This window comes from Macaca fascicularis, chromosome 2, assembly GCF_037993035.2.
Source record: "Macaca fascicularis isolate 582-1 chromosome 2, T2T-MFA8v1.1".
Lineage (NCBI taxonomy): Eukaryota > Metazoa > Chordata > Mammalia > Primates > Cercopithecidae > Macaca > Macaca fascicularis.
Window position 1 is genome coordinate 149713885 of NC_088376.1, and position 25914 is coordinate 149739798.

General features: G+C 39.7%; 1 protein-coding gene across 17 annotated transcripts in view; it reads left to right on the forward strand.

The window, feature by feature from the left end:
• Positions 1–25914, forward strand: part of ATG7 (autophagy related 7) — a 267087-nt gene that overhangs the window by 124780 nt on the left and 116393 nt on the right. For 14 of the 17 annotated variants that reach the window (XM_065539502.1, XM_045384718.2, XM_005547834.4 and 11 more), the window contains one exon: positions 23976–24098. The exons of the other annotated variants lie outside the window; for them this stretch is intronic. In XM_065539502.1, the coding sequence (XP_065395574.1) occupies positions 23976–24098 (123 nt within the window). The remainder of the gene's footprint in view (positions 1–23975; positions 24099–25914) is intronic. 17 annotated transcript variants of the gene reach the window in all.

Genomic DNA, 25914 nt, shown 5'->3' on the forward strand with positions numbered 1-25914 from the left:
AAATGTGAACTGTCATGCACCTATCAATCTGAGGAAGTCTTGAAAAGAGTCGTTTTTGGAGTGCGGAGAGGAAGTCTTCATTGAAGTAAGTTAAAGAGAGAATGGAGAATAATACAGATGTTTCAAGAGTTTTCTTTTTTTTTTAAGTCTCTTAAGGGTATTGGGGGAAGGTAGTGAGGAGGAGATTAAGAGGGATTATGGTTAAAATGGTAGGTGTTTCATCTTGTGTTCAGAGAGAACATTGAGGAGGGATAGCTTGTCTGATTCCTTCTGTTTAGATAATAAAGGATGAAAAGAGATCATTTAGGAAATGGAACCTGTAGCAAATGTAAACTTTTAATTTATGTAGTTTTTAGAGTTTTTTTTTTTTTTTTTTCCTGGTGAGTTACTTGCATTTCATTGAGAGAATAATCTTCCTTTTAAATGTGATTGATAATCAATTATTAAGTAGGTGAAGCAGTCTGGTTCCTTTTTCATCACTTTGCTTTAGAAATTAATATGAATGCTAATGAAAAAGCAAGGAAAATGAAAACCAGCAACATATTAGTGACCCTGAGGTCAAAGTATGAATATCACAAGGGCAAAAATAGTTCTACACATCGGGCATTTCAGTAGATATTGGTTACCTCCTTGACAAAAGATGGCACCCCTTATGCAGAAACACACTAGATTTCCCAAAGAAGCCTATACGCTAGAGCAGGTTCTCTTAAATCTTTGAATGAATGCGCTGAGTTAGTTTTGGCTGTTACTGCTATTGGAACGTCTTTTCGTTTGCATTTTTCCAATTTACCTCCTTGTTGACATATCAATATTTGAAAGAAATCCCCCCTCAAATTTTTGACCTACAGTAGTATAATCTCAAAAGATTGGATTAATTGGTCAGAGCATCCATTTAAACATTTTGATTTTTATAATGTCCTGCTTATTCACCAGCTCAATTTTTTTTTTTTTTTTTTTGAAATAGTCTTGCTCTGTCGCACAGACTGGAGTGCAGTGGTGCAATCTTCTCGGCTCACTGCAACTTCCACCTCCCGGGTTCAAGCGATTCTCCTGACTCATCCTCCGGAGTAGCTGGGATTACGGGTGCTCACCACCACACCCGGCTAATTTTGGTATTTTTAGTAGAGGTGGCGTTTCACCATATTGGCCAGGCTGGTCACGAACTCCTGACCTCAAGTGATCCACCCTCCTCAGCCTCCCAAAGTGCTGGGATTACAGGCATGAGCCACCATGCCCGCTGCAGCTCAAATTTTTTTAAGCAGCCTTCAATGCTCATCCAAGCCATTAATACCTCTGCCTTACCTTTTATCTCCTGCTTGCATTCTTAAGGTCAGCTAGACTGAGTTTAGGTCCTTCTCAGATCTTCCCTGAGCAGGTGCGTGGTTTTTGGCATATACCTAGCCCTGTGCCTGTGCCATGTTGTATTAGTCTGTTCTCATGCTGCTAGTAAAGACATACCTGAGATTGGGTAATTTATAAGGGAAAGAGATTTAATGGACTTACAGTTCCACATGGCTGGGGAGGCCTCACAATCATGGTGGAAAGCAAAAAGGAAGCAAAGGCACATCTTACATGGTGGTGGACAGAAGGGCTTGTGGAGGGGAACTCCCCTTTATAAAACCATCAGCTCTCATGAGACTTATTCACTATCACGAGAGCAGCATGAGAAGACCCACCCCCATGATTCAGTTACCACCCATTGGGTCCCTCCCACGACACGTGGGAATTATGGGAGCTACAATTCAAGATAAGATTTGGGTGGGGACACTGCCAAATCGTATCACATATTTTCTAGATTCTCAAGAATATGTTTGAGCTTTTCAAAGCCTCCTGTAGTATTTTCCTGATGTTTCTTAAGCTTTTTGTTGGCTTATTGTTACTTCAGCTGTTACATACCAAGTCAGGAGATCATGATGTTAAACAGTTGCCTCTGATAGTTTCCAACGTTGGCCCTGGAAAAAGGCTGGGTGAATTCTGAATCAGGTCAAATGAGGACATTTTGTCAGTGGATCTTCCTGGGAACTACCATGCAGGTGACATTTTCTAAAAATGGAGCTTTATAGGAACTCTGACCCCAAACTCCAACCCCACCCCCCTGCCCCCACTGACTACCAGGCTGCTGGTTTTCACTGTGATTATGTGTTACTGATCTTCAAGGCTACCATGGAGCTTGAGAGGGGGTGAGGCAATGAGAATAGGGAAAGTTGAAATGCCATAAAGCTTATTGTTTTACGAAGATTCAGTTTTTCTTGAATACACAGCCCCAGATTTTGTCAACATTGTCTTTTCCCTTATAGAAGAGAGGATTTTCAGAGGTTCTTACTCCACTATTTTTGCTGACATCACTTTGTGTCATCTTGTCATGTATTTTCTGTGTTTATCAAGCCCTATTTGGCAATAATTATATTTTACAAGTAGTAAGTGTGTAGCATTTCTTTTTTTATTATTTTTATTTTTGAGACAGGATCTCTCACTCTGTCATCCAGGCTGGAGTGCAGTGGCGTGATCATGGTTCAGTGCAGCCTCAACTTCCCAGGCTCAGGTGATCCTCCCACTTCAGCCTCCCAAGTAGCTGGGACTACAAATGCACACCACCACACCTGGATAATTTTCTGTAGAGATGGGGTTTTGCTGTGTTTCCCAGGCTGGTCTTGAACTTCTGGGCTTAAGACATCCACCACCTTGGCCTCCCAAAGTGCTAGGACTATAGGCATGATGCCTGTAATCCCACTGCACCTGGCCATGTGTAGCATTTCTCTTTCCTTCTTTCCATTTCTTCTTACTTCCTTGCTTTTTTTTTTTTTTTTTTTTTTGAGATGGAATCTCACTCTGTTACCCAGGCTGGAGTGTAGTGGCATGATCCAGGCTCACTGCAACCTCTGCCTCCCGGGATCAAGTGATCCTCTCACCTCAGCCTCCCAAGTGGCTGGGACTACAGGCACACACCCCCACGCCTGGCTAATTTTTGTATTTTTGGTAGAAATGGGGTTTTATCATGTTGCTGAGGCTGGTCTCTAACTCCTGGACTCAAGTGATCTACCCACCCCAGCCTCCCAAAATGCTGGGATCACAGGTGTGAGCCACTGTGCCCAGCCCATATGTAGCATTTTTATTGCCATGTTTTTTTGAGACAGTTTCTTGCCCCATCACCCAGGCTGGAGGGCATTGGTGCAGTCTTGGCTCACTGAAGCCTCAAATTCTTGGCTTAAGTGATCCTCCTGCCTAGACCCCCACAAGTAACAGGGTACAAGCACCTGCCTCCATGCCCAGTTAATTTTTTTAAAAATTTTGTAGAGATGACATCTTGCTATATTGCCCAGGCTGGTCTTGAACTTATGACTTCAAGCAATTCTCTCGGCTTGGCCTCTGTATTAGTCCATTTTCACGCTGCCGATAAAGACATACCCGAGACTGGGCAATTTACAAAAGAAGGAGGTTTATCAGACTTACAGTTCCACATGGCTGAGGAGGCCTCACAATCCTGGCAGAAGGTAAGGAGGAGCAAGTCACATCTTACATGGATGGCAGCAGGCAAACCGAGCTTGTGCAGAGAAACTCCCATTTTTAAAACCATCAGATCTTGTAAGACCCATTAACTATCATGAGAACAGCATGGGAAAGACCTACCCCCATGATTCAGTCATCTCCCACCAGGTCCCTCCCATACCACATGGGAATTATGGGAACCACAGGTTGAGATTCGGGTGGGGACACAGAGCCAAACCATATCATTCTGTCCCTGGTTCCTCTCAAATTTCGTATCTTCACATTTCAAAACCAATCATGTTTTCCCAACAGTCCCCCCAAGTCTGAACTTATTTCAGCATTAACACAAAAGTCCACAGTCAAAGTCTCATCTGAGACAAGGCAACTCCCTTCTGCCAATGAGCCTGTAAAATCAAAAGTAAGTTACTTCCTAGATATAATGGGGGTAAAGGCATTGGGTAAATACAGCCATTCCAAATTGGAAAAATTGGCCAAAACAAAGGAGCTCAGGCCCCATGCAAGTCTGAAGTCCAGCAGGGCAGTCAAATCTTAAAGCTCCAAAATGATCTCATTTGACTCTGTGTCTCACATCCAGGTCATGCTGATGCAAGAGGTGGGGGAAGGCATGATTGGTTCCCATGGTCTTGGGCAGCTCTACCCCTGTGGCTTTGCAGGGTGCAGCTTCCCTCCTGGCTGCTTTCACAGGCTGGCATTGAGTGTCTGGCTTTTCCAGGCGCACAGAGCAAGCGTCAGTGGATCTATCATTCTGAGGTCTGGAGGATGGTGTCCCTCTTCTCATAGCTCCACTAGGCAGTTCCCCAGTAGGAACTCTGTGTGGGGGCTCTCACCCTACATTTTCCTTCCACACTGCCCTAGCAGAGGTTCTCCATGAGGACCCCACCCCTACAGCAAACTTCAGCCTGGGCATCCAGGTGTTTCCATACATCTTCTGAAATCTAGGCATAGGTTCCCAAACCTCAATTCTTGACTTCTGTGCACTCGCAGGCTCAAAACCATGTGGAAGCTGTCAAGTCTTGGGGCTTGCATCCTCTGAAGCCATGGCATGAACTCTGTGTTGGCCCCTTTCAGCCACAGCTGGAGTGGCTGGGATGCAGGGCACCAAGTTCTTGGGATGCACGTGGCACAGGGACCCTGGACCCGACCTTTGAAACTACTTTTTCCTCCTAGGCTTCGGGTCCTGTGATGGGAGGGGCTGCCACAAAGTTCTCTGACCTACCCTGGAGACATTTTCCTCATTGTCTTGGTGATTAACATTTGGCTCCTAGTTACTTAAGCAGATTTCTGCAGCTGGCTTGAATTTCTCCTCAGAAAATGGGATTTTCTTTCTATTGCATTGTCAGGCTGCAAACTTTCCAAACTTTTATGCTGTGTTTCCCTTTTGAAACTGAATGCCTTTGACAGCACCCAAGTTATCTCTTGAATGCTTTGCTGCTTAGAAATTTCTTCCACCAGATATTCTAAATCATCTCTCTTAAGTTCAAAGTTCCACAAATCTCTAGGGCAAGGCAAAATGACACCAGTCTCTTTGCTACAACATAACAAAAGTCACCTTTGTTCCAGTTCCCAACAAGTTCCTCATTTCCATTTGAGACCAACTCAGCCTGGACCTTATTGTATATATCACTATCAGCGTTTTTGTCAAAGCCATTCAACAAGTCTCTAGGAAGTTCCAAACTTTCCCACATTTTACTATCTTCTTCTGAGCCCTTCAAACTGTTCCAACCTGTTACCCAGTTCCATATTGCTTCCACATTTTTGGGTATCTTTTCAGCAACACTCCACTCCCAGTACCAGTTTACTGTATTAGTCCATTTTCACACTGTTGATAAAGACATACCCAAGACTGGGCAATTTATAAAATTAAGAGGTTTATTGGACTTACAGTTCCACATGGTTGGGGAGGCCTCACAATCCTGGTGGAAGGTAAGGAGGAGCAAGTCACATCTTACATGGATGGTAGCAGGCAAAGAGAGCTTGTGCAGGGGAATGCTGCTTTTTTTTAAAACTGCCATATCTTGTGTGACCCATTCACTGTCATGAGAACAGCATGGGAAAGACCCACCTCCATGATTCAGTAATCTCCCACTGGGTCCCTCCCATAACGCGTTGGAATTATGGGAGCTACAAGATGAGATTTGGGTGGGTTCACAGAGCCAATCCATCTTAGTCTCCCGAAGTGCTGGGGTTACAGGTGTGAGCCATCTTGCTGGCCAGAGCATCTTTTCATATACTTATCTGTGTATCTTCTTTGGTGAGGTATCTGTTAAGATCTTTGGCTCATTTTTTTAATTGGGTTGTTTGTATTTTTATTGTTGTGTTTTAAAAGTTCTTTTTATATTTGGGATAATAGTCCTTTATTAAAAGTGTCTTTTGTAAATAGTTTCTCGTGGCCTGCAGCTGGTCTTTTCATCCTCCTGATGGTTTCTTTTTCAGAGCAGGAATGTTTAATTTTAATAAAGTCCAGCCTACCAATTACAGATGGTCCTTGACTTACAATAGTTTGATTTATAATAATTAAATTTTTCAGTTTACCATGGTGTGAGAGTAATAGGCATTCATTAGAAACATATTTCAAATTGTGAATTTTGATATTTTTCCCAGGCTAGTGATATGTGTGTATGATATTCTCTTGAGATGCCGGGCAGTGGCAGCAAGCTGCAGCTCCATGCAACCACATGATCGTGAGGGTAAACAACTATTGAATAGTACTCTATGTTGCACTGTGTTGCCAGATGATCTTGTCCAACTGCAGGGTAACATAAATGTTCTGAACACATTTAAGGGAGGCTAGGCTCAGCTATGATGTACAGTAGTTAGGGGTAATAAATGCATTTTATACTTACGGTGTTTGCAACTTACAGTGGGTTTATATCCCCATCATAAGTTGAGAAGCATCTGTTTTTCTTATATAAGTCATGCCTTTGGTGGTGTATCTAAAAAGACATTGGTAAACCCAACGTCATCTAGATTTTCTCCCATGTTATCCTGTAGGAGGTTTATAATTTTGTGTTTTATATGTAGGTCTGTGATACATTTTGAGTTATTTTTTGTGATGGGTGTAAATGTGTGTGTCTAGGTTTTTTTGGTTTTTTTTAAATGTGGTTGTCCAGTTGTTACAGCACCATTTGTTGAATAGATTATCTTTTCTACATTGTGTTGCCTTTGCCCCATTGTCAAAGATCGGTTGACTAAGGTGGGTCTAATTCTGGGCTCTCTATTCTGTTCTGTGATGTATTTTTTTTATTCTTTCACCAACCACACTGTCTTGCTTACTGTAGCTGTACAGTCGGTCTAGAAGTTAGGTAGTGTCAATCCTCCAACTTTGTCCTTTAATATTATGTTGGCTAATCTGGGTCTTTTGCCTCCCTACAAAAACTTTACAATCAGCTTGTTTTATATCTACACAGTAAATTGCTGCAATTTTTATGGGATTGCATTGACTCTATAGGTCAAATTGGGAAGAAATGACATCTCAACATATTAAGTCCTCCTATCCATGAACAAGAAATATCACTTTATTTTTAGATTGTCTCCGACTTCTCTCATCAGTAGTTATCCTTATATAGATCTTGTACATATTTTGTTAGATTTGTACCTAGGTGTTTAATTTGGGGTGTTGCTAATGTGATTGATATTGTGTGGTTTTTTAAAAGTAAAATTAGATAGTATTTGAACATCAACTTAGAAATTTGTCTTGTTGACAGATGTTCTTGTACTTTATTCATAGATTTTTCCTTCAATTTTTTATGTGATAAAATACGTATAAAATTTGCCATTCTGTTTTTAAATGTACAGCTCAGTGGTATTAAATTCCTTCATAATATTTGCAGTTATCACCACCATTTACCTTCAAAATTCTTTTCTCTCATAGAACTGAAACTCTATAACCATCAGATAAGAACTCCCCATTTTCTTCTCCCTCCAGCCCTGCCAGCCACTTTTCTAAGTCCCTCATAGGTAGAATCATACATTATTTGTCTTTTTGTGATTGGCTTATTCCTCTTAGTATAATGTTCTCAAAGTTCCTCCATGGTGTAGCATGTGTCAGAATCTCCTTCCTCTTTAAGGCTGAATAATATTTCATTGTATGTAGCATATGCTACATTTTGTTCATTCATCCATGGATGGACACTTGGCTTGCATCCACATTTTAGCTATTGTGAATAATGCTGTTATGTACATGGGTGTACAACCATTTCTTCAATTCCCTGCTTTTAATTCTTTTGGGTGTATATCCAGAATTGAATTGCTGGATCCTTTTGGGTGTATATCCAGAATTGAATTGCTGGATCTTCTATTTTAATTTTTTAAAGTAACTGCCATGCTATTTTTTTTATAGTGGCTGCAGCATTTTACAGTCCAATCAGCAGTGTAGAAGTGTTTTTGTATCATCACATCCTCGTCAACACTTGTTATTTTTCTTTTTCGTTTTAAAATAGTAGCCATTCTAATGTATGTAAGGTGGGTTCTCATTGTCTTACTTGCAGTTCTCTAATTATTAGTGATGTTGAGCATCTTTTCATGTGCTTATTGGCCATTTGTATCTCTTTAGAGAAATGTCTGTTCTTCACATCATCTGCCCATTTTTTTTTTTTTTTTTTTTTTTTTTGAGACGGAGTCTTGCTGTGTCGCCCAGGCTGGAGTGCAGTGGCCGGATCTCAGCTCACTGCAAGCTCCGCCTCCTGGGTTTTTACGCCATTCTCCTGCCTCAGCCTCCCGAGTAGCTGGGACTACAGGCGCCCACCACCTCGCCCGGCTAGTTTTTTGTATTTTTTAGTAGAGACGGGGTTTCACCGTGTTAGCCAGGATGGTCTCGAACTCCTGACGTCGTGATCCGCCCGTCTCGGCCTCCCAAAGTGCTGGGATTACAGGCTTGAGCCACCGCGCCCGGCCCATCTTCCCATTTTTAAACTGGGTTGTTGTTGAGTTTTAGAATTATCTGTATATTCTGTATATTAATTTATCAGGGATGGGCGCGGTGACTCATGCCTGTAATCCCAGCACTTTGGGAGGCCGAGGTGGGCAGATCATGAGGTCAAGAGATGGAGACCATCCTGGCCAACATGGTGAAACCCTGTCTCTACTAAAAATACAAAAATTAGCCAGGCATGGTGGCACGTGCCTGTAGTCCCAGCTACTTAGGAGCCTGAGTCAGGAGAATCACTTGAACCTGGGAGGCAGAGGTTGAAGTGAGCCGAGATCACGCCACTGCACTCCAGCCTGGTGACACAGTGAGACTCCATCTCCAAAAAAAAAAAAAAAAAAAAAAAGGAATTCTTATCAGATATGATTTGCAGATTATTTTCTCCCATTCCAGAAGTTGCCTTTTTTACTCTGTTGATGTTGTCCATCTATAAAATTCAGTCTATATTTTTTTGTTTCCTGTGCCTTTGATGTCATATCTAAGAAATCATTGCTAAATCAATTGTTGTGAAGCTTTTGCCCTGTGTTTTCTTGTAAAAGTTTTATAGTTTTAGGTCTTCCATTTAGGTCTTTGATCTATTTTGAGTTAATTTTTTAATATGGTGTTAGGTGAGAGTCCAATTTCCTTCTTTTGCCTGTGGATATCCAGTTTTCCCAGTACCATTCATTCAAAAGACTGTCCTTTTGTTACTGAAACACCAGGGTTTCTGTCTAGGTCCTGCTGCTGCTTGGTGCACAGAAAGCCAATCACTGAGACGACAAGTATGGCCAAGAAAGAAGGCTTTAATCAGGTGCTGCAGCCAAGGAGATAGAAGCTCAGTCTCAAATCCATCCCCCTGACTGACTAAAACTAGGACTTTATATAGCAAGGAGGAAATGTAACAATATGTAAGAAAACAAAAACTAGAGAGGGGCAAGGAGGGCATCTGGTGACGTGATCTGATGAGTTCTAGTTATCTGATTCTTTTTTATATATATAGGCCTGAAGGTACTTTCCTGAGGGAAGGAACTCAGATAAAACAAATATGAGTTTCAAGTTTTAACAGCAAAAGGGTCAATTTCCATGTTTATCCAAATACAATTGTCTGTGGGACTCTTGGGTTGGTTTCACTTTTTTTTCATTGGATGATCTTGGCACCCTTGTCAAAAATTGAGACCATATCTGTGATGATTGTTTTTGTGCCCTCTATTCTGTTTCATTGGTCTATGAATATGTCTTGTCTTTATGCCAGTACTACATTGAACTTTGTAGCTTTGTATTATAGTAAATTTGATTACTGTAGCTTTGTAGTAAGTTTGGAAATTAGGAATTGTGAGTCCTCCAGCTTTGCTCCTCTTCTTCAAGATTGTTTTGGCAATTAAGTGTCTGTTAAGATTACATATGAATTTTAGGATGGCTTTTTTTTTTTTTTGAGACAGAATCTCACTCTGTCGCCCAGGCTGGAGTGCAGTGGCACCATCTCGGCTCACTGCAAGCTCCGCCTCCCGGGTTCGCGCCATTCTCCTGCCTCAGCCTCCCGAGTAGCTGGGACTACAGGCCCCGCCACCGCGCCCGGCTAATTTTTTGTATTTTAGTAGAGATGGGGTTTCACCGTGTTAGCCAGGATGGTCTCGATCTCCTGACCTCGTGATCCGCCCGCCTCGGCCTCCCAAAGTGTAGGGATTACAGGCGTGAGCCACTGCGCCCGGCCATTTGATGCTATTGTAAATAAACTTATAGTTTCTTTTTTTCGATTGTTCATTATTAGTGCATAGAAATGCAACTGGTTTTTATGTTAACTTTGTATCCTGCTGCTTTGCTGAATTCAGTTTTTGTAGACTGTAGGGTTTTGTACATGTAAAATCGTATCATTTGCAAGCAGAAATCGTTTTACTTCTTCCTTTTCAATTTGGATGCCTTTTATTTATTTTCCTTGACTAATTTTCTCTGGCTAGAACTTCTAGTACTGTGTTGAATAGAAGTGGTGAAATTAGGCATCCTTGCCTTTTTCCTGATCTTAGAGGGAAAATGTTCCTTCTTTCATCATTGTGTATGATATTTGCTGTGGGTTTTGTTGTATATGGCTTTTATTAAGTAGAGGCAGTTTCCTTATATTCTTAGTTTAAGTGTTTTTATCATGAAAGGGGTGGAATTTTGTCAAATGCTTTTTCTGCATCAATCGAGCTGATCAGGTGACTTTTTCCCCCCACTTTCTTCTGTTTATGTCGTGTGTTACATTGGTTTTTCATCCTTGCATTCCAGGAATAAATCTCACTTGGTCATGTGGTATAATCCTTTTAATATAAGATATGATCTGATATGTAGAAAACTGTAAGATATCACAAAAAAACTTTGAATTAATGAGTTCAGCAAAGTAGCGGAATGCAAAGTCAACACGCAGTTTACTGTTATTTCATTGAGGATTTTTGCATTAATTCATAAGTGATACTAGTCCATGGTTTTCTTTTCACATCGTGCCTTTGTCTAGCTTTGGTGTCAGGTTACTGCTGGCCTCATAGAATGACTTAGGAAGTGTTCCATCTTTAATTCTTTAGAAAAGTTTGAGAAGCAGTGGTACTAGTTCTTTTAAATGTTTGATAGAACTCACCAGTGGAACCATCAGGTGCAGGGCTTTTGTTTGCCAGGAGATTTTTGATTACTGATTCAATCTCCTTATTTGTTATAGGTCTATTCAGATTTTCCATGTTTTTGTGATTTCATTCTGATGGGTTTTATTTTTCTAGGAATTTGTCTATTTCATCTAGGTATTATGTTTGTAATTTCAAATTCCACTTGTTCGTCGCTAGTGTACTGGAAAATAATTGAGGGTTTTTTCTTCTTTTTTTGACACAGAGTCTTGCTCTTGTTGCCCAGGCTGGAGTGCAGTGGTGTGATCTCAGTTCACTGTAACCTCCACCTCCTCCCAGGTTCAAGTGATTTTCCTGCTTCAGCTTCCTGAGTAGCTGGGATTCCAGGTGCACAGCACGACACCCAGCTAATTTTTAAATTTTTAGTAGAGATGGGGTTTCCCCATGTTGGCCAGGCTGGTCTCAAAGCCCTGACTTCAGGTCATCCACCCACCTCGGCCTCCCAAAGTGCTGGGATTACAGGCATGAGGCACCATGCCCAGCCTAGTCTTATATATTGACTATGTATCCTGCACTGTATGTATCCTGCAGTGTTGCTATGATTGCATATTAGTTCCAACAGTGTTTTTAATCTATTTATTATTTATTTATTTATTTTTGAGATGGAGTCTCGCTCTGTTGCCCAGGCTGGAGTGCAGTGGCACGTTCTTAGCTCACTGCAAGCTCCGCCTCCCGGGTTCACGCCATTCTCCTGCCTCAGCCTCCTGAGTAGCTGGGACTACAGGCTCCCACCACCATGCCTGGCTAATTTTTTTTGTATTTTTAGTAGAAACGGGGTTTCACCGTGTTAGCCAGGATGGTCTCAATCTCCTGACCTCGTGATCCGCCTGCCGTGGCCTTCCAGAGTGCTGGGATTACAGGCATGAGCCACTGCACCCAGTCAACAGTGTTTTTGTTGATTTGGATTTTCTACGTGTGCAGTCATGTCATGTATGAACAGTTTTATTTCTTCCTTCCCAATCAGAATACACTTTATGTCTTTTTCTTGTCTTATTTCATTAGCTAGGCCTTCCATTATGATGTTGAAAAGTAAGGGGTAAGGGGATTTTCTTGGTTTGTTCCTGTTTTCTTGCCTTTATGGAGAAACTTCTGGTTTTTCACCATTAGTTAAATTCTTAGATGTAGAGATTTTGTGGATGTTCTTTACCAAATTGAAGTTTCCCTCTATTCCTAGTTTACTGAGAGTTTTTGTCATAAATGACTGTTCAATTTTGTAAAATGTTCTTTCTGCGCCTATTGATACAATCATGTGATTTTCTTCTTTTGCCTATGGATGTGATGGTTTGTATTGATTTTCAAATGTTGAAACAGCCTTGTGCACCTGGGATAAATGCTACATGATTGTGGTATATAATTCTTTTTATATACAGTCATGTGTTGCTTAACAATGGGGATACATTCTGAGAAATGTGTTAGGTGATTGTTGTATGAACATCATAGAGTGTCCTTATACAAAACCGTGACAGCATAAGCCTACTGCGCACCTAGGCTATATGGTATAGCTTGTTCCTAGGCTGCAAGCCTGTACAGTGTGTAACTGTAATGAACACTGTAGACAACTATAACACAGCAGTAAGTGTTTGTATATCTAAACATCTCAATGTAGAAAAACTACAGTAAAAGTATGGTATAAAAGATTTTTTTTAAAATGGCACACCTGTGCAGAATGCTTACCATGAATGGAGTTTGTAGGGCTGGAAGTTGCTCTGGGTGAGTCAGTGAGTAGTGAGTGACTGTGACGGTCTAGGACATTTTGTACACCACTGTAGCCTTGATAGACAACACCAAATTTATTAAAAAATATTTTTCAGTCTTCAGTAATAAATTACCTTTAGCTTACTGTAACCTTTTTCACTTTGTAAATGTTTTGATTAAAAAAACTTTTTTTACTCTTTTGTAATAACACCTAGCTTAAAACACAGACACATCGTACAGCTATACAAAAACATTTTTTCTTTATATCCTTAGCCTATATGCTCTTTCCTTTAAAATTTTTTATTTTATTAAACGTTTTTGTTAAAAACTAAGACACAATGTACACATTAGCCTACGCCTACACAGGGTCAGGATCATCAATATCACTGCCTTCCACCTCTACATCTTGACCCACTGGAAGGTCTTTAGGGGCAATAACATGCATAGAGCTGTCATCTCTTACGATAGCAATGCCTTCTTGTGGAGTGCAGTTAACTTTTTTTTAAATAAGTAGAAGGATTACACCTTGCTAAAATAATGCTAACATGTATAGCATAGTAAATACATAAACTGATAACATGGTTGATTATCAAGTATTATGTACTATATGTAATTGTACGTGGTATACTTTTATACTATGGGCAGAACAGTAGTTTATTTACACCAGCATCACCACAAACATGTAAGTAATGTGTTGCGCTATGACATTGTGATGGCTACAACTTCACTAGGAATTAGGAATTTTTTGGCTCTATTATAATCTATGGGACCACCGTTGTACATGCAGTTCCTCCTTGACTGAAATGTCATGTAGTGCATGATTGTATCATTGGATTCGGTTTGCTAATATTTTAAGATTCTTGCACCTATGATCATGAGATATATTGGTCTGTAGTTTTCTATTAATGTCTTTATCTGGCTTTGGTATTAGGGTGATGCTGGCCTTATAGAATGAATTAGGAAGTATTCCTTTTGCTTCTATATTCTGAAAATTGTAGAGGATTGGTATAATCTCTTTCTTAAATGTTTGGCAGAATTCCCCCAGTAAGCCCATCTGGGCCTGGTGCTTTCTATTTGGGAAGGTTATTAATTATTGATTCAATTTATTTTATAGGAATAGGCCTGTTTAGAATTTCCATTTTTTTAAGTTTTGGTGGATTCTGTCTTTAAATAATTAGTTCAATTCATTTAGTTTATCAGATTTCTAGATATGGAGTTATTGATGGTATTCTTTTATTATCCTTTTGTTCAATACAGATCTCATAGACATGAAAAGGATAATAAAGGAACACTATCACTAAAAAGTGATCCTTTCTTTTTATCTTAGTCTAATTGGAGGCTTATCAATTTACCTTGTTGAAGAACTACCTTTTGGTTTTATTGATTTTGTTTGTTTGTTTCTCAGTTGATTTTCTGTTTTCAGTGTCATTGATTTCTCCTCTAGTTTTTATTATCTCTTTTCTTCTGCTTCCTGTGGATTTAATTTGCTGCTCTTGTTACCTAAGGTGTAAGATCAGATTATTGACTTTTAGGTCTTTCTTCTTTTCTAATATATTATTTCAGTGATACAAATTTCCCTCTCTAAGCACTGCTTTTCCTGCATCCTATAATTTTGATACATTGTGTTTTCATTTCTATTTAGTTCAAATACTTTAAATTTCTCTTGAGATTTTTTATTCATGTGTTACTGTTTAGCCTTACCTATATTGAGATATTCCAATTATCTTTCTGTTGTGAATTTCTGGGTTCCATTGTGGTCTGAGAGCAGACTCTATATGATTTCTATTCTTTTAAATTTGTTAAAGTATGTTTTATGGCCCAGAATGTTCTACCTTGGTGAATATTCCATGTGAATGTGAGAAGAATGTGTATTCTGTGGTTGTTGGATGAAATATCCTATAGAAGTGAATTCTATCCAGTTGATTAATAAATAGAGTTTTGAGTTCAAGTGTGTCCTTTTTAACCTTCTGTCTGCTGGATCTTCCTACTTCTGATAGAGCAGTATTGAAGTCTACAGCTATAAAAGTAGATGCATCTATTTCTTCTTGTCATACTATTAGTTTTTACCTCATGTATTTTGATGCACTGTTGTTAAGTACATACATATTAAGAACTGTGTCTTACTGGAGAATTGAGCCCTGTATTATGTAATGCCCTTCTTTATCTAATATAATTACTTGCTTTGAAGTCTGTTAGATCTGAAACTAATTCAGGTACTTCTACTTTCTTTTGATTAGTGTTAGCATGGTGTATTTTTTTCCATCTACTGAAAAAATGTCTTTATTTAAATTGGTTTTCTTTGAGATATCATATAATTGGGTCTTATTTCTTGTCCCATTATAATTGTCTTTGAATTGGTACATTCAGATCACTGTGATTATTGATATAATTGGATTAATATCTACCATATTTGTAACTATTTTCCATTTGTCACCTTTGTTCTTTGTTGCTATATTTGTCTTCTCTTTTTTCTTACCTTTTGTGGTTTAATTGAGCATTTTTAAAAAATTTATTTTTTGTATATGTTTTTAGGGTCTCACTCTGTTGCCCAGGCTGGAGTGCAGTCGTGCAATCTCAGCTCACTGCAGCCCCAACCTCCCAGGCTTAAACCATCCTCCAACCTCAGTCTCCCAAGTAGCTGGGCCTACAGGCATATGTCACCATACCTGGCTTTTTTTTTTTTTTTTTTTTTTTTAATATTTTGTAGAGACCAGGTCTCAATATATTGCTCAGGCTGGCCTTGAACTCCTGGGCTCAAGTGATCCTCCTACCTCAGCCCCCCAAAGTGCTGGGATTACAGGTGTGAGCCACTGTCCCCAACCAACATATTTCAATATGGTTTCTTTTATCTCCCTTTGCTGGAAGCGAAAGAGATTTCTCTCCGATATTTACTGAGAGAACCTGGTTTAGCTCCTAGAAGTAAAACTCACAAAAGCATGGGGGCCTCCGTATAACTAGGTCCTCCTGGAGTTTTTATCACTGGAACTCGTCCACACCTAGCAATTTGTCAGCTACAGTTTGTGTTTCCACCCCTCTCCCAGTTTCTGTGGAGGTTTCTGCTTCAGTCTGTTGTGATTCTCTGCATCCACCTGACTGTCTCTCCAGTTGTGGGAGCAGTGGTATATTAGTCCATTTTCACACTGCTGTCAAGAACTACCTGAAACTGGGTAATTTATAAAGAAAAGAGATTTAATGGACTCACAGTTCCACATTGCTGGGGAGGCCTCAGGAAACTTAAAATCATGGTTGAAGGGGAAGCAAGGCACTTCTTACATGGTGGCAGGAGAGAGAGAGAGAGAGAGCAAAGAAGGAAGTGCCACTTTTAAATAATCAGATCTCATGAAAACTTACTATCATAAGAACAGATGGGAAACTGCCCCTATGATCCAATCACTGCCCACTGGGTCCCTTCCCTGACACGGGATTACAATTTGAGATGATATTTAGGTGGGGACACAGAGCCAAAGCATATCAAGTGGATTCTCCTGTGACCTCACCGAAGTTTTTGAGAAATACATGCACATGTATTTTTTATATCAAGAGCAGGCAAGTATAATGCTAAACAAGAAGTTAATAGAAACTGCATGTTTCCTCCCCTCTTTGAAAATAGATTAGCAATTGTTTTTAGATAGAGTGCACATTTCCTGGAGTCATTGTTTAAGAATAATAGACAAACAGGCTGGGCATGGTGGCTCACACCTGTAATCCCAGCACTTTGGAAGGCCGAGGTGGTTGGATCACCTTGAGGCCAGGAGTTCCGAGACCAGTCTGGGCACCATGGCAAAACCCCGTCTCTACTAACAATACAAAAATTAGCCAGGAATGGTGGCGTGCACCTGTAATCCCAGTTACTGGGGTGGCTGAGGCAGGAGAATTGCTTGAACCCAGGAGTCAGAGGCTGCAGTAAGCCAAGATCACGCCACTGCACTCCAGCCTGGACAACAGAGTGAGACTCTGTCTTAAAACAAACAAAAAAACAAAGACACTACAAACCCACTTTGCTTTTCATGAATTGAAAATCATTACATGGTGTTGTCAGGAGATCTTAGACTCTGTGAAAGGCATTTTCCAGAGAGTCGCCCAAAATTGGAAGGGTGTCGGGGGGCTGAAATGCCTAGGCAGATATGATGGGTTTGATGTAGTAAAGAGTAAGGAGTCACCAATGTGTCTTAGCAAGGGAATACTCTAAAAAGCATGTTTTAAGAAGAGATTCTACCGTCTTTGTCCTGGGTGTGGGTTCATAGAGAAAACCTAGCATCATAAAACAAGCAAGGAAAACCATGGATTATGAAAGGATCTTTCTACAAAGAGAGTAATTAGTACTTCTCTATTTTGCAGACTCTCTCAGTACCTTCAGAATATTTACAGCCTTCCCAAATGTAATGTGTACCCTTCTCAAGACTATGCATAATGCAGTCACTTAAAAGTTGTGCTATGTTTTACATAGACTGACAGGTTCTTGTTCAAATTCGTTGTGATAGCATCTTTTCATTTTCTTTTGGGGTAGTTTTAAATACATTTTCCTTTTTAAGAAGGCTAGGATGTTTGGGGGAAAAATCCTCGTACTTTTTATAAGCCACTTACTCTCATAATGCAGATTAACTTCACAGCACGTAAAAAGAATACTGGAGAACCCTTGCATGATTAAATATGTCCCTAGAGGATTAAATTTTTCCACATATTTATAAGCCAGTGCTATTGATAATGTTCCAGCATTAAACTTTCTGTACATCCTCATTATGGAGGAGGCCTTTTTTTCTTCGTTCTGCCCTTGCTGTTAGTTTTTCCATGGTCAGATATGTAGCACTATAAAATTATCTGTGGAAACATACAATCTGAATGTTTAACTGGAGTCTAAGTATCATGTCTGGGACTGTTCCAATTTTTGTTCAAAGATGTTGTCAGTTTTTCAGACTTATTTGTTCTTTTGTCTTACTGGAAACCTGGCAGAAGGTAGCTATTTACAGGCATATCTTAGAGATATTATGGGGTTTGTTCCAGACCACCACAATAAAGCTAATATCGCGGTAAATTAAGTCTCACAATTTCTTTGGTTTCTCAGTGCATATAAAAGTTATATTTTTACTATACTGTAGTCCATTGTTTAATAGCGTTATGTCTAAAAATACATGCATACCTTAAGTAAGACAAAATACTTTTTTTTTTTTTTTTTTTTGCTAAAAAATGCTAACAATTATTGAGCTTTCAGCAAGTTGTAATCTTTTTGCTGGTGGAGGTTCTTGCATTGATATTGATGGTGGCCACCTGATCAGGGTGGTAGTTGCTAAACGTTGGGGTGGCTGTGGCAATTTCTTAGAAAAAGACAAGTTTGTTGCAGCAGTTGGCTTTTCCTTTCAGAAAAGATTTCTCTGTAGCATGCAGCGCTGTTTAATAGCATTTTATCCACAGCAGAACTTCTTTAAAATTGGAGTTGTCCTCTCAAACCCTGCTGCCACTTTATCAACATGATGTTCTAAATCCTTAGTTGCAACAGTGTTCACAGCATCTTCATCAGGAATAGATTTCCATCTAGAAACCACTCTCTTTGCTTACCTGTAAGAAGCAATTCCTCATCTGTTCAAGTTTGATCCTGAGATTGCAGCAATTCAGTCACGTATTCAGGCTCCACTTCTAGTTCTCTTGCTTTTTTCACCACATCTGCAGTGACTTTCTCTTGAACCCCTCAAAGTCATCCATGAGGTTGGAATCAACTTCTTTCAAACTCCTTTTGATATTGATATTTTGACCTCCTTCCATGAACCACGAATGTTCTTACTGGTATCTAGAATGGTGAATCCTTTCCAGAAGGTTTTCAATTTACTTTGATCGGATTCATCAGAGAAATCACTCTGTATGGCAGCTATCGCCTTATTAAATGTATTTTTTAAATAATAAGTCTTGAAAATCAAAATTACTCCTTGGCACAAGGGCTGCAGAATGTATATTGTCTTAGCAGGCATGAAAACAACATTTATCTCTTTGTACATCTGGATGACCAGGTACGTTGTCAGTGAGCAGTAATATTTTGAAAGGAACCTTTTTTTCTGAGCAGTAGGTCTCAACAGTGGGCTTAAGATATTCAGTAAACCATGATGTAAACAGATGTGCTGTTACCCATGTTTTGTTGTTTGTTATAGAGCACAGGCAGAGAAGTTTTGGAATAATTTTTAAGGGCTCTAGAATTTTTAGAATGGTCAGTAAGCATTGGCTTCAACTTAAAGCCACCAGCTGCTTTGGCCTTGACCAAGAGAGTCAGCCTATTTTTTGAAGCTTTAAAGCCAGGCATTGACTTCTCTTCTGTAGTTACGAAAGTCCCAGATGGCATCTTCTTCCACTAGAAGGTGGTTTCATCTATGTTAAAAATCTGTTGATCAGCCACATCTGTTTTCTGAGCTAGATCTCATAATAACGTGTTGCAGCTTCTACATCAGTACTTACCGCTTCACCTCTCACTTTTATGTTATGGAGGCACCTTCTTTCCTTAAACCTCATTAGCCAACCTCTGCTAGCTTCCAGTTATGCTTCTGTAGCCTCCTTACCTCTCTCAGCCTTCATAGAAGTAAAGAGACTTTGAGTTTTACTCTGGATTAGGCTTTGGCTTAAGGGGATATTGTGGCTGGTTTGATCTTCTAGACCACTAAAACTTTCTCTGTAGCTCTTTCACTTTCTTATTTTTGTGTGTTCATTGGAGTAGCACTTCTAATTTCCTTCTAGAACTTTCTCTGTGCATTAACAACTTGGCTGTTTGGTGCAAGAGGTGTAGCTTTTTTTTTTTTTTTTTTTTAGTATGTCTCAGCTTTTGACATGCATTCCTCACTATGCTTAATCATTCCTAGCTTTTTTTTTTTTTTTTTTGGAGACAGAGTCTCACTCCGTTGCCCAGGCTGGAGTACAGTGGCGCAATCTCAGCTCATTGCAACCTCTGCCTCCTGGGTTTAAGCGATTCTCTTGCCTCAGCCTCCCAAGTAGCTGGGATTGCAGGCGTGCACCAAAACGCCCAGCTAATTTTTGTATTTTTAGTAGAGTCGGGGTTTTCACCATGTTGGCCAGGCTGGTCTTGAACTTCTGACCTCAAGTGATCCACCCACCTCGGCCTTCCAAAGTGCTGGGATTACAAATAGGCATGAGCCACCGTGCCTGGCCCATTTCTAGCTCTTGATTTAAAGTGAGAAATGTGTGACTCTTCCTTTCACTTGGACACTTTGAGGCCATTGTAATTGGCCTGCTTTCAGCATTGTTTTGTCTCAGGAAATAGGCCAGAGGAGAGGGAGAGAGATGGAGGAATGACCAGTTGGTGAATTGGTCAGAACACATACAACATTTATCTACTAAGGTCACCATCTTATATAGGTACAGTTTGTGGTGCCCCAAAACAGTTACAATAGTAACACCAGAGGTCACTGATCACAGATCACCACAACAGATATAATAATAATGAAAAAGTTTGAAATATTGTGAGAATTACCAAAATGTGACAGAGAGATGCGAAGAGAGCACATGCTGTTGGAAAAATGGTATTGATTACTTTGCTCAATGCGGGGTTGCCACAACTTTCAATTTTTTTTTTTTAATCACTAAATACGTAGTACTTACCATTTCAAAAAAGATCATTTAATTTCAGTGCACATTTTTCCTGATGTAATATTCTGGTTTATAAGGAATCTTGTTATTACTGAGGGATTGAGTTATTTATTAAATGACATTTTTTTTTCAGGTGTTAGGTTGTCAAATTAATTTCCCGTGGCTAATCAGCCTGGGCTTGACTGTACGCACATAATGGTCCTCCACTCCCCCAGCTTTCCAGGACTTGCAGTCTCTCTGATCCCACCAGCCTACAGGTCTTTTCTTTGTTTTCTTTTTTTTTTTTTTTTTTTTGAGACGGAGTCTTGCTCTGTTGCCCAGGCTGGAGGGCAGTAGCGTGATCTTGGCTCACTGTAACCTCTGCCTCCTGGGTTCACACCATTCTCCTGCCTCAGCCTCCTGAGTAGCTGGGACTATAGGCACTCGCCACCACGCCCAGCTAATTTTTTGTATATTTTGTAGAGACGGGGTTTCACGTATCAGCCAGGATGATCTCAATCTCCTGACCTCGAGATCTGCCCACCTCGGCCTCCCAAAGTGCTGGGATTACATATGTGAGCCACACTGCACCTGGCTGCCTGCAGGTCTTTTCTTACCAGCCAGGACTCTTTCCCAGTCTCTTCAGTGGTGTTCACCAGACCCTCAGTTTCTCTGACCTTAACCTTTTGATCCTTATTCTGCCAGTCCCTTAGCTTAGATGGGTTCTTAATTTCTTTTCTCCCCAAATTTTTATTTTCTGTCCTGACCAGAGGCATCAGATTGTTCTACACTGTTTAAATGTGCCAGTCAGCATCTCTTCTTCCGCTCTCTGCACAGCTGGGCCTCAGGGTCGCCACTCTTCTCAAGCCCCATAGTCTAACCCTTCTTGGGTCACACAGGACTTCCTGCCTGCTGTCTAGACCCTGGAGCTCCCCTGCCCCCTGTCCCCTGGTCCCTTCACTTTTCACTGCTACAGCTTTGCTCATCCTTCCCTCCTCATTCCTGCCCCTGGGGGAGAGCTGCCCCTCCTTTCCAGTGCCAACCTCTTCATCAGTGCTTTAGAGTTCTGCTTCAGCACTAAACAAAAACACAAACCAACTAAATTAAGATTTTAATATTTTTATATTAATATTTAAAATTGTTTAATTTTTATAAATGTTAAATAACATTTGGTTTTAAGAAATATTAAATATTTAATTTTAATAAATATTGTTTATTAACATTAAATAAAGGTGATCAGGTGGGAGGATCACTTGAACCCAGGAGGTTGAGACTACAGTAAGCTATGATTGTGCCACTGCACTCGAGCCTAGGTGACAGAGCGAGACTGTCACCAAAAACAAAAAAAAGAAACCAGAACTGTTTGCAGCAACAAAAGTTAGAAAGCACTACCCTTTAACAGAGAGCTGATTAAATTATGGTGTATTTATTATTGGTGGCAAATTTTAATAAATATTATTTTTTAATAAGTATTTTTTTAAAATCTTAATAAATATTGAGTAATATTTAATATTAAGTAACACATGCACATGGATTTAAAAATTAAAGTAGTATAAAATAATCTACAGAGGCTACTATTTGATGCCAGTTTGTGTGTATATGCATTCTTCCATAGATGATACATGCATAAACAAGTATGTACATCCATGCATTTCTTCCTCTTCCTGTCTCCTCCTTCCACTCTTTTTGAACACAAATACTATCTATACACAGTCTGGATATTGCTTTTTAAATATATTGCTATGTTTTGGAAAACAATTTGCGTCAGTATTATAAGACCTGCCTCGTTCCTTTAATAGATACAAAATATGTATTATTATTATTATTATTTTTTTTGAGACTCTGTCACCCAGGCTGGAGTGCAGTGGCGTGATCATAACTCATTTCAGCCTCAACCTCCTGGGTTCAGGTGATCCTTCCACTTTAGCTTCCCAAGTGGCTGGGATTGCAGGTGCACTCCACCATGCCTGGCTAATTTTTAAATTTTTTGTGGAGTTGAGGTCTCACTATGTTGCCCAGGTTGCTCCTGAACTCCTAAGCTCAAGCAGTCCTCCTGCCTTGGGCACCCAAAGTGCTAGGATTACAGGTGTGTGAGCCATCGTGCCTAGCCCAAACAGTGTTTCAGTAAGCTTCCTTACAATGGAAGTATTTGTGCCCATGTACAACTTTATCAGTATGAAGTCTTAAAAGTGGAATTGCTGGATTAAAGGGTGCCTACATTTTCATCTTCTAAAAAGAGAAATTCTATTTCTTGTATTACTGTTCCGGTCTGTTTATGCATTGTTGATTTCTTAGGTATGTCTTCAATGTCTGCTATCTTTTTAAAGCATTCATCTCTTTATTTCTTGTGAGTTCTGAGAGAATTTCTGAGGCATTCTGGTTCAGCGTTCTACATTTCACAGTCCCTGTGATCACTGAATTCCTAAATGTGATACTCATTGTTTGTTTCTAAGAACTCTTTACTGTTCTCATGCTGTGCTCCTCTCAAGTGTACAGGCCTTTTATTTTTTAACTTTTTATTGAAGGATAACATATATCCAAAAAAAAAACCACACAAATCTTGTGTTCAACTTAATGAATTCTCAAAAAATACACCTTATGTAACCAATGCTTAGATAAATAAACAAGTTATTACCAGCACCTTGGAATGTCCCTTGTGCCCCTTACAGTCTCTCTGTGGGTAGCCACTATCTTTTCTTCTAACACCACACATTCATATTGCCTATTTCATTTTAATTTTATATAAATGTAATTATACAGTACATACTGCTACTCCTTCCTTTCGTGTAACATTATGTTTGAAGGTAGTTTGTTCTCACTGATATATAGTATTCCATTGCATGACTATACCACAATCCATCTGTTCATTCTACTGTTGATGGTCACCTCAGTGGTTTCTAGTTTTGGGCTATCATGAATAGCGCTGCTATGGACACTTTTGTTTGTGTCTTCCGGTGCACATATGTACACATTTTTGTTGGGTGTGTATACACATAGAGTAGAATTGCTGCATCATAGGACATAGAGTCCTGGTTGTTCCACATCCTTGCCAGCACTTGGTATTTTGTCATTTTAATCTTTTTGACAGGTGCAAAGTAGCGTTTCATTGTGGTTTCAGTGTTCATATCTCTAAATACTCATGCTATTGAGCCCATTTTCATGTTTATTGGCTCTTCGGATATCCTCTTTTGTGAAGTACCTATTGAAATTTATTTTTCCGTTTTAAAATTATTTTAAAAAAATATATTCGGCTAGCTGGTATGTCACATTTTTTTGAGAAAATCCTTTTGCCCCTCCCTTCCCATTTATCCTTTTAAATTTATTTTCTTGGCTTTTCTTTCACCTGTTTTCTAACCAGTGAACTTTAGGGCCACTAACTAATCCTAACTCTTCTAGAATTTTTAGTGAATTTGCATGAAACTTACTTTATTGAGAAAACATTGATATGCAAACTGGAAGATAATGTTATTGTCATTCTAAGAAGGGAAAAGATGATAAATACTAAGCCACTTTTAGTTTTTTGGCCACTAGATTGCATTTTATCCCCATATTTAATTCTCATTTTAATTTTATTTTTGACAAGAGCTTTTTAGAAGTGAAAGTCTTTTAATTTGCATTTTAAGTCTGGAGCCTCCTTTTTAAAAAATGTAAATGTTTTACAGGTTCTTGATCAATATGAACGAGAAGGATTTAACTTCCTAGCCAAGGTGTTTAATTCTTCACATTCCTTCTTGGAAGACTTGACTGGTCTTACATTGCTGCATCAAGAAACCCAAGCTGCCGAGGTAGGAACAAAACAAGCTTTCTATAGTGAAGACTGACATGCTTAAAACTATTTGATATTCGCCATATGGAAAAGGAAGACAGCAATTAATTTTAATTTTTGTAACTTAGAGCAAATATCACTAAATAAGTCTGCTAGTTACCAGATAACAAATAACCTTCAGCAGGTGCTGGATACTGATGTGTGTAGGTTGCTGTCCAGTGGGTGCCTAATACACAAAATCACTGTGATAAAGGAAGTATAGGTTGTAGATTTCCAGGCATCTCTTGTCCTTACTGAAGATCTGCATGTGTATGGCCATTGGAGAGATTTGGCTTTAATGTCCATATATCAAAATGTAAGTTGGTGAAGACATTGGACTCCAGCTATATTCTTTAGAAAGAAGGTATTGGACTCTGGCCATGTTCTGATCAGAAAGAACATGCCTGGCTTGCTCATGATTTGTTCAGTCTTCATAGACCCTGAACCGCACCATGAAATGGCTTCCCCAGACACAACCCGAGAGGGCCATGCTTTGTTTCTCAGCTAGAATATTTTGCAGATCTTAATTTCCTGGGTCATTGCATCATTTTTTTTTTCTTTTAAGACTGAGTTTAAGAAATAAATTATTGGCCAGGCGAGGTGGCTCACACCTGTAATCCAAGCACTTTGAGAGGTCAAGATGGTGGGTCACAAGGTCAGGAGTTTGAGACCAGCCTGGCCAACATGGTGTGAAACCCTGTTTCCACTAAAATAAGAAAATTAGGTGGGTGTGGTGGCAGGCGCCTATAATCCCAGCTACTTGAGAGGCTGAGGCAGGAGAATTGCTTGAATCCTGGAGGCAGAGGTTGTGGTGAGCCGAGATTGTGCCATGCATTCCAGTCCGGGTGACAGTGTGAGACTCTGTCTCAAAAAAAAAAAAAAAAAAAAAATTTTTTTTGTTTTTTCCAAATGCTCACTGTTCTTAGAAAAGGGATTGCTGTGTATGGTGGTAGAGCTATTTGGATCACTTGGCAAAATGTGCAGTTCCTTAGAATTGATGAGTGAGATTAAATCAATATCTTTCCCCTCAGTTACCTGGGTAAAGAAACTATGAAGAGAAATGTAGCTTATGGAGTGTTTCCACAAACTACATAAGGAAAACTTTGACTTCCTGTGTCCTGCAGGGGTATTGCACTTGCCATTAGTCCTTTTCGAGTCACAATTCTTCCCACCAACTAAAGAGAAATATATAAATTATTTCTAGCGAGGTGGCAAAACTCCCCCAGCCATCTTGTCAAATGATTGCATGGGTGCAAAGATCTACAAACTCCTCCATAGGTTGCATATCCTTACCATTCAGGGAGGCCCCAAGTTGTCAATGAATAGATGGCCAGGCCCAATACTGGACTAGCCAGTGGTGAAAGGGCTGCTGTTTGGAGAGGTGGAGCTAGCGCTGAGTATAGGAAGACCATGTGGAAATACCAAAGTCAGATCTTTTGGAGCTTTGAGCAGATTGTGAGATTTTCAGGTACACCAGGGAGGCAAGATAGTACATCTCTAGTGCTGGACTTACAACTGAAGGCAGTCCTTCTTTAAATTGTTTTAGTGTCCCCTGGGCATTAAACAGATGCAGTCTTCCACTTATGGCCAATAGTTAGAGCCACAGAGAGTCTATTTCAAGTTTCAGGAGATGAATGGCATCTCTGCCGCTCTTTGAGAGACTTTAAGGTATTTTTCCCCTGAATTGTAATTGGGTTCCCAGGCAGGGTTCAGAACATTGTGTTTATTGTCTGCCTTATTATCTTTTAAGCAGTGCTGTACTGCCTGATGGTATGGAAGAGGTAACATAGATGTTT